Consider the following 12,638-nt stretch of genomic DNA (forward strand, 5'->3'; position numbering starts at 1 on the left):
TATAAAAAAAAAAACTAAAAAACTAAATAAACAGAGAACATTGACATTTGCAATCACTTTTCAGCTTGTAGATGTGCCTATTTGCTTTAAGGAAAAAAAAAACTCCAGTAAACTGGTTGAAGACAATGTGTTCTAAATACAGACTGTGCTGCCTTGTTTTATGTGTTATAGAAAATGGATACAGTAAATAAATGGTTAATTAGTTAAATGAAAAAGAAACTGAAGTCACACTGCTGTGTCATCCTAACCTATCACAAACATTAATCCTGACGGGAATTATGTGACAGGGTAAACGTTTCCATTAAACAACATCAAACAGGAAGCCTGCATGTCACAATGATCCCCCATTTAAAAACAAGGTTATTTCACTACATCCGCAACAGATTAGCAGTCATCCTGTTTTGTTGGTAATTATTATTATTACATCACTTTAGGAGTCTGATTGAATATCACAAAAATGAAAGAGGAAGATTAAAGACTTGAGCACTGTACCTATAACAGGGGGAGTGACTAGAAAGAAGAGGTGTAGACTAATAAACAGTGTAAAACATTGTTTAAAGTTTGTGTCAAATATATTATAAAAGTTATTTGAACAGATTTTTAAGCATTCTCTGAACCGACTTTTATTTTTAATAGTTAAAGCGAAGACTGCATGTTTAGAACTGGGTGAAAACCATTTACATTTTTGGTGCTTCTGTGTCAAAAAAGGTTTTAAAAATAAATTTTCCTCTTAAAATTATATTTCTGCCAGCTTGTGAGTAAAAAAAAAAAAGGTTTAAATGTTTTATCCTTCTAATAAAAACAGGTAGTAGGGATTAACACTGATATCCTATACGAGTTTGTTTGGTACTAGATACTTGACTCCTGTGTCCTTTATAAAGCTGGGCAGCTTACCTCCAGACACTGCCTGCAGCCACCGGAGAGGTAAGACATGCTGCTCTTACTAGCAGACAGATGATTTATATGAATGCTGTTTAAATGTGGAGGGCTATATAGATATTTACATATCTATATTATTAGCTTTAAAACTTTATTCTGTATTCCAGCTCCAGTATTATAAACACGGAGCTCAAGAAATTGAAATTGTTAATAGAAAAGCTGGTGTTTTTGCAGTATATGCTGACCTAATTAATAGATATTAGATGAGTTATTAATGATTTATGTGCATATATTTTATGTTTTACTTATGTATAGATATGTTAGTGACACAGATTTACACCAGGGATAGTGGTGTAACACCCAATTAAAGGCTTATTCTTTATTTAATCTGAAACATGAACACAATAAGGGGACAATACCTTTTAATTTTCTCACTGAAACTAGAATTACACCCAATATAGTCTAAAAATTATTTTGTACAATGCCCCCCATCATTATGTTTGCTAGCTGAAAAGTCTTAAGGAATAATTAACTAAGTGACTAACTAATGCAACTTGACGCCTACAGAATGATGGCACAGATTAGCAGAATGCTCCTTGCACTGATGTTGAGTTTGTTTGTTGGAGCTTCAACTTTCATCTTATCTCCTGCAGGTAAGAGAACTGTATGATTATTGTAGGAAGCTTATATTGATCTAAGATGTTATTGGAAATATTGTGAAAAAGGCGGAGGATTCTCTCATTCTTATATTAAAAATGCTGATAACATATATTTATATGTGTGCAAGGCTTTTATAAAGGAAATGTATAATAATAGAAAACAAACAAACAAAAATATAGAATTAATGGTTGTGTTCCAGTTGTGTTGTTCCAGTTTTGTACATAAAAACAAATTTAAAAGCTACATGACATCCTGTATTACCACAAACATCACAAACACCAAAATCTGTAACAAGTTTTAGGCTTTTATTTTTGGAACCAAATAAAAACTTATTCCACCATCAGCGGCCTTCCAGCTGCCGCCCTGTCAGCTCATCAACCAGACAGTGTCTCTGGAGAAGGAGGGCTGTCCCAGCTGTCATCCAGTGGAGACAACCATCTGCAGTGGACACTGCATCACCAAGGTAATGTGGTTCATGAGTGTAAAGGAGAGAAATATAAACCAAAAAGAATTTCAAAGCTGCAAAAATCAGGAGATAAAAACAAATCATTTGGAGGCCCAAAACCAAAAAATAATACAATCAGGGCTTATTTGATTCTTTACAAAAACATATGAGGTAACACTTTATACCCCGACCTGCAAATAAGGCACAAGTGTTCTGTACTTATGTGCATCTTGAAGGCAACAAGTCAGGTTTTTGCAAGAAACAATGAAACATGTACACTGTAAGTACCCCGCACTTGCCTACAAATTGCAAGTGTAGGGTACTTGCACCGTAGTCACTCCATAACATAACGTGCACCCCAGAAAGTACAGGGTACTTACAAGTGTTACCACATATTAATATCAGACTCTTTTCTTTTTTCTACATTTTCAGCTGCTGGTTACAGACACCACCTATACTGACTGGTGTTACAGTCCACATGCTATGCACTGATACACATTATGCAAAACTTCCACTTCATGCGTATACAAATTGGGAAAATATTCTGAGCAAGTCAGTCATGGTGCCTCTAAAGCTTATCAGTCAGCAAAAACTAATACCTGTATAACTGCATAATCTGTGGTTTAAAAAAATACGTGCTATTAAGAATGTGTTAGCTGCCGCTTCAAGCTATTTTCAATTTCAATTGATGTGTCTGTGGATTTTATTGTGGTGAAATCAGGAAGGTTAAGTTTAAGTACTCCTGAAGTCACAAACATGCTGCCAGCTGCTGTTTGCAGTAAAGTCAAGCTGTGTGTCTAGTATATTTGCCATGTGACTCCAGACCTTTATTATAAACATGTAAGTGACTAAACTGGGAAGAAAGTCAGTGTATTTCACCTGTATCTGTGTCACAGATACTAAAAACTTTCTGGTTTCTCAGCAAAAGTAAAGGAATATATTAAATTTCAATTCTATTTAATTTATATAGCAACAAATCACAAGAAACATTCACCCCAAGGTGCTTTATATAATAAGGCAAAAACCCCAATAATAATACAGACAAAATTCCACCAATTAGATGACCCCCCCTTAGAGCAAGCACTTAGTGACAGTGGGGAGAAAGAACTCCCTTTTAACAGGAATAAAACTCCAGGAGTTCCAGGCTCAGGGAGGGACAGCGATCTGCTGTGACTGGTTTGGGGTGAGGGGAGGAAGACAGGAAAAAAGACACACTGTGGAAAAGAGCCAAAGATTAATAATAAATAATGATTAAAAGCAGAGTGGAGCATAAGAAAATAAATCCAATAAAACCACATCATGGGAAGCCTCTCTGGCAGGCTAGACCTATTGTAGTGTAACTAAGGAAGGATTCAGTCACCTGATCCAGCCCAACTATATGCTTTATGAAAAGAAAAAACCCAAAAGGTTTAAGCCTTAAAAGTAGAGAGTGTGTCTGACTCTGGTTGCACAGAAGAGGGCCCCGAAAGCTGAAGGCTCTGCCTCCCTTTCTACTTTTAAAAATCCCTCAGAACCAAAAGTAAATTTTACGACTTTATGGTGTACATTTGTGAGTTATACCAGGGAGTCCATTGGTTCTAAATTTGAGGAGCACATGCAGACTTGAACGCACCGAAGATGTAACACTATTAACAAGATAATCAACCTCTGTGGGAGTAGCGTTTAGGTAGCTCCCCTGCACTGTGTTGGCACATGGTTCATTGAAAGCATCAACTTTCCCTCACTGTGATGCACAACAGTTTAACAGTAAGACTTTATGCCTAAAACCAGGACTTTGAAACTTCATTTAACATTTTAGGTGAATTTCTTGTTTAAAAACAGTTGTCTGTGAAGGTTCTCAGTCATCCAGGTCATCGTAGTCAAAGGAGCTTGCAAAAGAAAAGCTTTAACTTTAACTTCTTTAACTTAAAGAAGTCCAGACGCTTTTCTTTTGCAAGCTCCTTTAAAAACAGTTGCTTCTGTAGTGTTATAACAACATTTTTGTAAGGACACTGTTTTCATTTCCCCTCCCTTTAGGACCCTGTCATCAAGATACCATTCAGCAATGTGTACCAGCATGTGTGCACATACCGGGACCTGTACTATAAAACATTTGAGCTTCCTGACTGCCCACCTGGTGTAGACCCGATCGTCACCTACCCTGTGGCTTTGAATTGCCACTGCGGTCGCTGTGCCATGGACACATCTGACTGCACCTTTGAGAGCCTGCAACCTGACTTCTGCATGAATGACATCCCTTTCTACTATTAAAAGAAGCTCAATCATATTTAAACACATTATACAGAGTATACGGAAGCTGCCCTGTTGTTTAGAATCAACCAGTAAAATATGTTTCTGCTATCGAAATAAACACATGATGAATATTTCTCTCAAACAGTGTCTTAAAAAAAGATAAAAGGTAACTGACGCCTGACATCTGAAAATTGACTCCACAGCTGGAGTAACTTTAACGTTCCTCATATCTTAAGGCCAGCAGACATTCAAAATGACATCTGTGTAAAATTTACATGGAAAAAAGTTCTTTCTGTAAAGTGATATATAACCCAATTCAACAGTTTATGAAGAATTTATGTCCCATTGCTAGTTTCAAGTCTTACTGATGTGACATGATGCATTCACTTCATAAACTGTGGATCCGATTACAGTCAGCCTTAGTAACTCTAATTTGTGACTCTAATTGAATTTTATCTACTTTAATTGGACATTAAAGTAGGCGAGAAAACTACATTGAAGACGGTTGAGCTGGCTCACAGTAAATGATGTGATGTGCACATTTAAACACAAGATCCAGAAGTCCATTCCAAAAGGTTTGTCTGTGTCAATTAATCAGGATTTGGTGTTCTTAATGGATGGATGATTAAGTGGATGGGTGGTGCACCATGTACATCTACTTGTATGGTCTTTGCCTGTAAGAGCTCCGTTGCCTGCTTATATTGCTTTGAGTAATCACACTTTCATATCTGAAGATAAGGGTATCAACTTGACAAAAATGTTCAATGTGTATTTTTCTTCCTGCGGGTTGTTTTGTGATTACAGTGAATAGAAGTGGCTCAGGTGACTCACCAAGAGACGTTATAATGCCCATCCCAGTGTTGTCCTTACTGTGGCAGTAAGGACAACGCTGTGCTCTCTTAGTTCCATGCTGAAGCTTTTCTCTAGGTCTGAGAAGGACCTAGAGTCAGATCCAATGCAGATGTGTGGTTTTACTTTGGAGAAGCACTTTAGTTAGGGGACTGTGCAAATGGGGGTAGCATTACTTAAATTTATCCAGATAACTCTGTGCAGCAACATTAATTAAGTCAGAGGTGAATGTACTGTCAATTGAAACCCCAGAGTCTTTTTTTTAACTTAGTTCTTTGTCCTCTCTCTGCTGGTAAAGATGTCGAAAGGCCACAGAATGCTAGATAAAGCTAGATAAAATGCATCATCCTTCATCAAAGATGAATTGGTCCAAATGCTCATTTTGTGGTTTCAGAAATGGGATTTCACAAACCAGTGGACAACATCATGCTGACTATGTCCATGTTTTATAAACAGCCTATGACCATGTCATGGAAAAAGGTGAGTAGTGTTAAAGAACAGAAGCAATAATAAGACAAAAGAATTAACAAACACTTTTTTGTACCAAAGCTATAATATGTTGTTAAACTTCTAGTTTTATTACAAGCATTTATCTCAAGCTAAACAGTGGTGTCTAAAGAGAAAATGTATATTCCTTGACTGGTTGGTGAGTGGTTGCTAGCTGTTGATAAAAATGGTCGCTAAGAGGATTTTGGACAAAAAACCTTGTTATTGCTTGGCTTGCCAGCAGATTGCCACTGATTGTCTCTTGTAATTTAGATAAAAGTATCCAACTTTTCTGCAAACACTCTCCAACAAGTCACAAAGTGGCAGTGAAAGTTGAAAAAGTTTATGTAAACTGGAAATGAAGACCGTTCACTGGTACTGCAGTGATTTCCAGGTTACATTACATTTTTCATATTTTTATCAGTTTTTTTGGTAATTGGCAAGTATTTGCAAAGAAGTTACTTTTTTCCATGCATCCACTTTTTCCCCTATGGGCAACAATCTGCCTGCAATTACAGCAATCACAAGGAGGCTTTAAATGAAGCATATCCTTTTGTGCCCTACAGTATTTCACGTAGCAACCTCCAGGAACCACTCACCAACTGATTTGGGAATACACATTTTTCTTCATGAGCTGGGGCTGCCAGAGGATCACTGACTGATGTCTGGGCATGTGATCAAGGCCTTAGTGAGATGTTGAGCCCTCTCATGCTGCCATAACGACTTCAAACAAAATAAAGGGCATTTCATTTACAGGTTCCTATTGTAAATTCCTGTGTTTCAAAATCATTTCAAACGCTATAAATTTAAATGCCAGAATATATTCTACAGACTGGGTTTCAGAAAACACATCAGCTTTATTTTAATAAGGAGAGATCAATCAAAGGAACTGAACATGATTTATTAATGTGCAGAATTCAATTTGAGGTATTTGCCAGTTAGACTCTGATAGTCCATCCTGGCAGAATGGAATCGGAGCAGTGATAGGGATTAGGGCAGGACCCCCCGGAGTCTAGACGCTGGTGGTAGAGATGAAGATGGCGGCTTGAATGGATCACCTATTAGTGAAGAAACGATTTGACTTTTACCAATGGGATCTTAATATCATAGCTGTTAACCTCCCTTGTGGCCATAAAACGTGGAAGCTGCAATGCCCATCATGTTGAAAAGAAAGTTCAAGTTCTCTGTTCAGCTAAAAGAGACTTTTTCACTGGGATGTCAGACCTCAGGATCTTAAGCAGAAAAACAGCCAGTTTTTTATTGATGAAAAATGTATTTCTTTATTTCTTTATGTGAAATAATTATGAAAGATAAGCAGTCAGATCAGGGTGTCGCTTCAGAACGCAACAACTGACAGCACCTTGGGTCATCCCTTTGTCGCTGACAATGTACCACCTGTTGGTCTTTTCATCATAGCACTCCACATTGCAGAATGAGCCGCCATTGTGGAAACCTCCAACCACATACAGCTGGTCCTCCAGCACTGCAATGCCGAAGTTTTTGCGAGGGTGTAACATGGGAGCAACGTTGCGCCAGTGTCTTGTTCTTGGGTCATATGCGATGACACTACGCAACTGAGTGATACCGTTAAAGCCACCAACCTGTGCAGACAAAGGACTTGTTACAGTCTGTAACGTAAAAATGTTCTGTTGTAAAAAAAGTAAATAGGTCTCCAGATTCCAAAATATCTGATTCTAGGGTAATTATAGAAATCACATTCCAATAATCCAGTACATGGTACTTGGAAAATAATACAGACTCCCAAATACAGGTACAGTAAACATTCCATGTTTGAATTTCTGTCCGTAGTAAGAGTATGTTTTAAGCTCTTCTTACTACATAGATTTCGTCATTGTAGGCGACCACGGCTCCCCCAGTCCTCCCGGTTTCCATGGGTGTGATCAGTGTCCACTGGTTGGTGTCAGGGTTGTAGGACTCAGCACATGACAGAGGTTCATCTCCAGTAAGACCACCACAAATGTACACCTAGAAATTAAAATCATGTTTAAGTCAAAATTAATAGAATTAAATGTTTCAGCTTCCAGAAAATACTTAAAAACACTAAAAATGTCTGAAGGTTCTCAGTCATCCATGTCATCGTATTCTAAGGAGCTTGGCAAGAAAAGCATCTGGATTTCTTTAAGTTGCTTGAAGACGTTTCACCTCTCATCCGAGAAGCTTCTTCAGTTCTAAGAGTCAAATGGTGGAGAGTCCCAGATTTAAGCCCTGTGGGAGTGTCCCCCCAAAAGAGACAAAGGACCCCCTGATGATCCTCTACCTAATTACATGAGCCAAGGTGTGAAAGAGGGTGTGGGTCACAATCAGCCAGGGTTTCAGGTGAGCTCATTGTGAAACCTGGCCCCACCCTATCATGTGATTTCCTGAGGTCAGATGGCCCAGGGTGTGAGTGGGCATTAAGGCGTCTGGGAAGCGAACTCAAAACTGGATTATAGATGGCAGACAGTTGGTGTCGTAAACCACCGCCTCTGTTAAAAGATGGTCGCTCACAGTGGTCATAAATGGCTTCTTTCACTCCTCTTTCAAACCATCTGTCCTCTCTGTCCAAAATGTGAACATTGGCATCCTCGAAAGAGTGTCCTTTATCCTTAAGATGCAGATGGACTGCTGAGTCTTGTCCCGTGGAGGTGGCTCTTCTATGTTGTGCCATGCGCTTGTGAAAAACTAAAAATGTTTTCATCAGATTTCTGTGTAGCTACTTTGCATAATAGTAGTAAAAATCTAAAAATGATGGTGTTATCCTAAAACATTTAGTTTTAGCAGAGGTTTGCTGCATTTATTTTCTGTATTTTGCAGACTTGGAAAATATGGATGCAGAAATTGTAAAATTACTATTTTTCACGATCTGAGGGTGAAGTAACCTTAACCTTCTCCCTGAGCTGTTGGATTAATGGTAATAGACATATTTAGTTTTAAAAAATATTATAAAACTGATACAATTCATAAACTATTCATATTTTCCACAGAAAGGTCCAGTGATGATTAAGCCCTCAAGCCGAAAAGTACATTTGCAAATCAGTGCCATGTTAAGCAAAACAAATAAAACAGGAATAAAGAAATTGCCGAGCCATAATATTCTTTTTAAAAAACATATATTTACTGAGATTAAATTAACAAAAAGATCCCAACCAAACCAAGAAAACCAAAACAATCCTTTGCAGGATTGTTATAAGTTTGCAAGAAAAAAAGTACCAACCAAGGAAAGAATGTCTTTCTCAATACTCATGACATTATTCTAAAAAAAAAAAATCATTTTTTAAAAATTACTCCCATTGGCCAGATTTATAAGACTATTAAAAAATGTTTTTTTGCACAGAAGCTCACAGAAAAGTAATATTTTACTGTGCTCTCATGTTCCAGTGCATAAATTCGTTGGTTGGCTGGCTCCAAAAGATAATAAATCCCCATATGTTGTAAATCCAACTACATAGCCTTAAAAATCATTTTTACAGCCAGACACAAAAGACAAAAAAAACAAAAACTAATCCATATGGATAGCGTCCTAGCTAAAATTTGGGTTTGTGACTGCTTTGGGAAGTGTACTGACAGATTAAGGCATTGGCATCTTTTGGTGCATTTCTAATGGAATTATTTGACTGTACATTTTATTGACGCAGCTTGTTAACCAAGGTTGTTAGCATTACCAGTTAACTTTGTCCATCACTTTCTCCACAAAACCAACATGGCAGAGATCTTCCACTACCTCAATTCCACTTACCTTACCATGTAGTGTTGCAGCACCAGCTTCTGTCCTGGGCTTGTGCATCGATGCAATCATAGTCCACTGGTTGGTGTCAGGCTCATATCGTTCTGCAGTTTTCAGTTTCTTTTGTTTTTGGCACCCTCCCATAGCATATATGCAGCCATTCAGTGTGGCCACACTGAGAAAGCCCCGCTCTTCATGCATCGAGCCCACCTCTGTCCAGGTTTGGCTGGTGAGGCTGAACCTTCTCACATGACTTGAATAGCTTATGAAATCAAAACCTCCGATGCAATAAATACATCCATTGAGGTAAGCACAACCGTAGAATCCCAGAGAAGCATTGTGTCTCCAGCTCAGCGGCACCCAGTGGTCAGCTCGGACATTGTACAACTCAATCTTGTCACTTGGGAAATGACTCACCCATCCACCAACGGCCAATAAGACTTCAGACGGCAGGCGTGTTTGGGTCAGAGGTCTCTCCATATTGGACTCATTTAGCATCTGTATGGCAGTGGTTACCATATTCATGCATGCCGGACTACTACTCACCAGATCATTTCTGCTCACAGTGTCAACCAAGTACTCAGTGGGCATTAATAGTAAGCGGACCTGGATGAAAACAAGAATCATAAGGGAAAAAGGCAAGAAATACAACATTAGACTGTATATAAGAGTTGGACGTAGCCATCATGCCACCACACATTAGTGAAGTATAGCACTATCTCTATAATCAAAATGTCATGGAATCACCCAGATAGCTATGGTAGCTCCTGGCATCGCCTCCAATCAGCTGTGGCATTGCCCTTAAAGACCCTAACATTACCTGTAAAGAGCCACAGCATCACCTGCCAAACAGCAATGGCAGGTCATGGCATTAGCTCCAAACAAGCAGGGGTGCCACAGTCAAGTGTCAATGCCATTATCTAAGCACTGAGTAACCTCCTGCTGTAGAAACAGGTCCCACAATGAGGGTGTGTCCTGTTGTAAATGCCTAAGGACCAGTCAGTAAGTTCTGGCAGAACACTATGGGCATAGTCAACTTTTCTGTCAGAAAAGCTAAAGTGCAGTTCAGACAGATTATCAATAATGCACTTCTGAAACTACAAAACAACGGCCAGTTTTATCTGGACGCAAGTGTAAATAATACTTTGACAATTTATTAAGGACTAAATGATGAGCACCTTCTGATGCACACTCCCAAGTGAATTAGAAATAGCCCCCCCAATGTGATTAAGAATGAAGAAGAATGATTTTCCTACATTAACTCTATTACCAAGCCTTAAGTTTGAGTAATTTTGCCATTGCAATTTTAGCTTTTTACACGTCAGCCGTAAAAGGCTGATGGGTGAGCAGGTGGGCGGCCTGGACACCCAACTCTGTAAACACAATAGTGTACAATCAAACTTCTTTTTTTGCATCAGGCATCAAGCTTATGCTTTATTTTTTATTCCTAATTCAAAGTGCTACAGCGGAAGTTACTTTCTATACTTTCAAACTTTACCATTCATTCAACAGCCCCTCACTGAGTAATAAACAAAATAAATGCACTTAGAGGAGGAATTAAATTGATATCCCATTTTCAGTTACCTGCTTGAGCAGTGCGGGCATGTCACACCCACGTTCCACAGGGGAATAGTTGATCCATTTGAGAATGGCCTCAAACACAGTGCTCTCCTGCTTCACATTGAGCTCATCCTTCTCGATAAGATCTGATAGTTGCTGCACAGAGAGCTGCAGGAACTCCAAGGAGAGTGCACCAACCTCTTCAAAGTGATGGAGGATATAGAGATAGGCCTTTCCCCTGAGGTCAGGACAGTTGTGTAAGTGTGCCAGATTGCAGATACTGACGCAGTTATTTACACAAAGCTTCCTCTCCAGGAAGTCGCAGCAGGCTTGAATGACGCCAGTCACGATAAAGTTGTCTGCTTCCACCAACAGCTCCAGTACATTGTCCTCCGTCACCACAACAGATTGGGTATAGGCATATTCCAAAATGAGGCTCATTACTTTTGGAGACACAGTGGGGAAGTTGTAGACCTTGTTTGATGGTAGTGGTTTGTAGCAGAAGAGATCCCTGTGCAGATTCAGATCAACATTTTCACATTGTCTCTCTGTCATGGAACTTAAAAAGTACCTGATGTCATGCAGCTCATAGTTAAATAGCATTTGTAGAATTTTTCAGCTGCATGCTTACTTGAGCAAGCTGTGATCAAAGAGATATGAAATTAAAGTAACAAAAATCTAAAATGACTTGATTTCAAATGGGCAGTCTCCTATTTAAGGTCATCTATTCAGACATGTCCAGAAAAACATTCAGCATTGCTGCTATGTTTAGACAGACAGAAGGATATAGAGTTGTCTAGGCATTGTAGCAAATATTCCTATACAGTAACAGGGTTAGGGCGACAGGGGACAGCAGGCATTAAATAGCTGCAAATATAATAACTGAATTTCACATTATCAAATTTACTGACTAGACAGAATTGGAAAGAGCGGAAATGTCCCACTGCAACAGAAATGGCATATCATTGGCCACCTCTCAGTCTGGCCCTAAATTGATTACCTGCCTATTTAGACATACAATTTCAGCTAAACTGGTGAAGGCACAGCTAATATCACCACTGATGTGGTCCTTTTGGTGCAGGCCAGTTTGTGCACAACTTTATTAGAACTGCTGCTGCTGTTGTCGTGCTGATGAAATATCATGAGAAAGCCAGTTTATAGTGTCTGTAATCTTTCAAACTACCTCTTACAGGCTCATTGTGGAGTCAAACACAAACCTATACTATATGTGTATCCCAACAAACCTCCCAAAATAAATAACTAAATAAAAATACAGGACTGATTTTTTCCCCCTAAAAATTGCTCCAGAACATTTCTAGTGATCAAAAAGTACAGTGTAACATTGAAACCTCCCAATACCTGCTGCACTGTATTACATGAAAGCTTTGAAGTAGGATAAATGCAGAACCAAACCACAGCCAAACAACACAGGCCTGCTCACCTGAAGTATGCACTGCAGTTGCAGAGGATGATCCTGTGAATTTTAAACTCAACATCTCCAGCTCGGATCACAGAGTCACACAACTGTCCCTCCAGAAAAAGCTCACTAAAGACAGTACTACAGGTGCTGTTCATTATTCAGATGTTACTCAAGATGTTTAAACTTCTCAAAAATCTCCTGTTTAGTGTTTTCCTTTAGAGATCTGCCTACACTTTGTAAGGTACTTTGTCTAAATTACCGATTACGTTAACTTATGCTGCCTGGAAAGTGTCACTAGTCTGTTTATATTTGAAAATCATAGTGCTTCATTCTGTTCTTCCGTTAATTAATCGGGGAAAGGATTACAAATAAACCAAATTGTA

The 12,638-nt window shown here is 38.8% G+C and overlaps 2 protein-coding genes across 2 annotated transcripts; one reads left to right on the forward strand and one right to left on the reverse strand.

The window, feature by feature from the left end:
• The first annotated feature begins 1,447 nt into the window (after positions 1-1,447).
• lhb (luteinizing hormone subunit beta) lies at positions 1,448-4,234 on the forward strand. Its single transcript, XM_085369000.1, has 3 exons — positions 1,448-1,532; positions 1,884-2,002; positions 4,001-4,234. The coding sequence occupies exons 1-3, from the start codon at positions 1,448-1,450 to the stop codon at positions 4,232-4,234; spliced, it is 438 nt and encodes a 145-aa protein (XP_085225126.1).
• A 2,618-nt stretch (positions 4,235-6,852) lies between these two features.
• On the reverse strand, positions 6,853-12,410 carry LOC146619650 (kelch-like protein 10). Its single transcript, XM_085369002.1, has 5 exons — positions 12,277-12,410; positions 10,860-11,346; positions 9,288-9,881; positions 7,388-7,537; positions 6,853-7,152 (listed from the first exon to the last, which is right to left on the reverse strand). Exons 1-5 carry the CDS (start codon positions 12,408-12,410, stop codon positions 6,853-6,855), a joined length of 1,665 nt encoding a protein of 554 aa, XP_085225128.1.
• Between the last annotated feature and the right edge of the window lie 228 nt (positions 12,411-12,638).

The sequence above is a fragment of the Diplotaxodon limnothrissa genome, linkage group LG13 (genome assembly GCF_057381915.1).
Source record: "Diplotaxodon limnothrissa isolate DT_005_m linkage group LG13, D_limnothrissa_male_GT1.1, whole genome shotgun sequence".
In the NCBI taxonomy this organism is placed as follows: domain Eukaryota; kingdom Metazoa; phylum Chordata; class Actinopteri; order Cichliformes; family Cichlidae; genus Diplotaxodon; species Diplotaxodon limnothrissa.

What these genes read in the sequence shown, in the direction of transcription:
- lhb (XM_085369000.1), top strand. Translation starts at nt 1,448, where the DNA reads ATGATGGCACAGATTAGCAGAATGCTCCTTGCACTGATGTTGAGTTTG. An exon ending in TTTCATCTTATCTCCTGCAG is followed by an intron (nt 1,533 to 1,883) that starts GTAAGAGAACTG and finishes TTCCACCATCAG; the next exon opens with CGGCCTTCCAGCTGCCGCCC. An exon ending in GTGGACACTGCATCACCAAG is followed by an intron (nt 2,003 to 4,000) that starts GTAATGTGGTTC and finishes CCCTCCCTTTAG; the next exon opens with GACCCTGTCATCAAGATACC.
- LOC146619650 (XM_085369002.1), bottom strand. Translation starts at nt 12,410, where the DNA reads ATGAACAGCACCTGTAGTACTGTCTTTAGTGAGCTTTTTCTGGAGGGA. An exon ending in AACTGCAGTGCATACTTCAG is followed by an intron (nt 11,347 to 12,276) that starts GTGAGCAGGCCT and finishes GAATCTGCACAG; the next exon opens with GGATCTCTTCTGCTACAAAC. An exon ending in CTGCAACACTACATGGTAAG is followed by an intron (nt 7,538 to 9,287) that starts GTAAGTGGAATT and finishes TTTAATTTCTAG; the next exon opens with GTGTACATTTGTGGTGGTCT.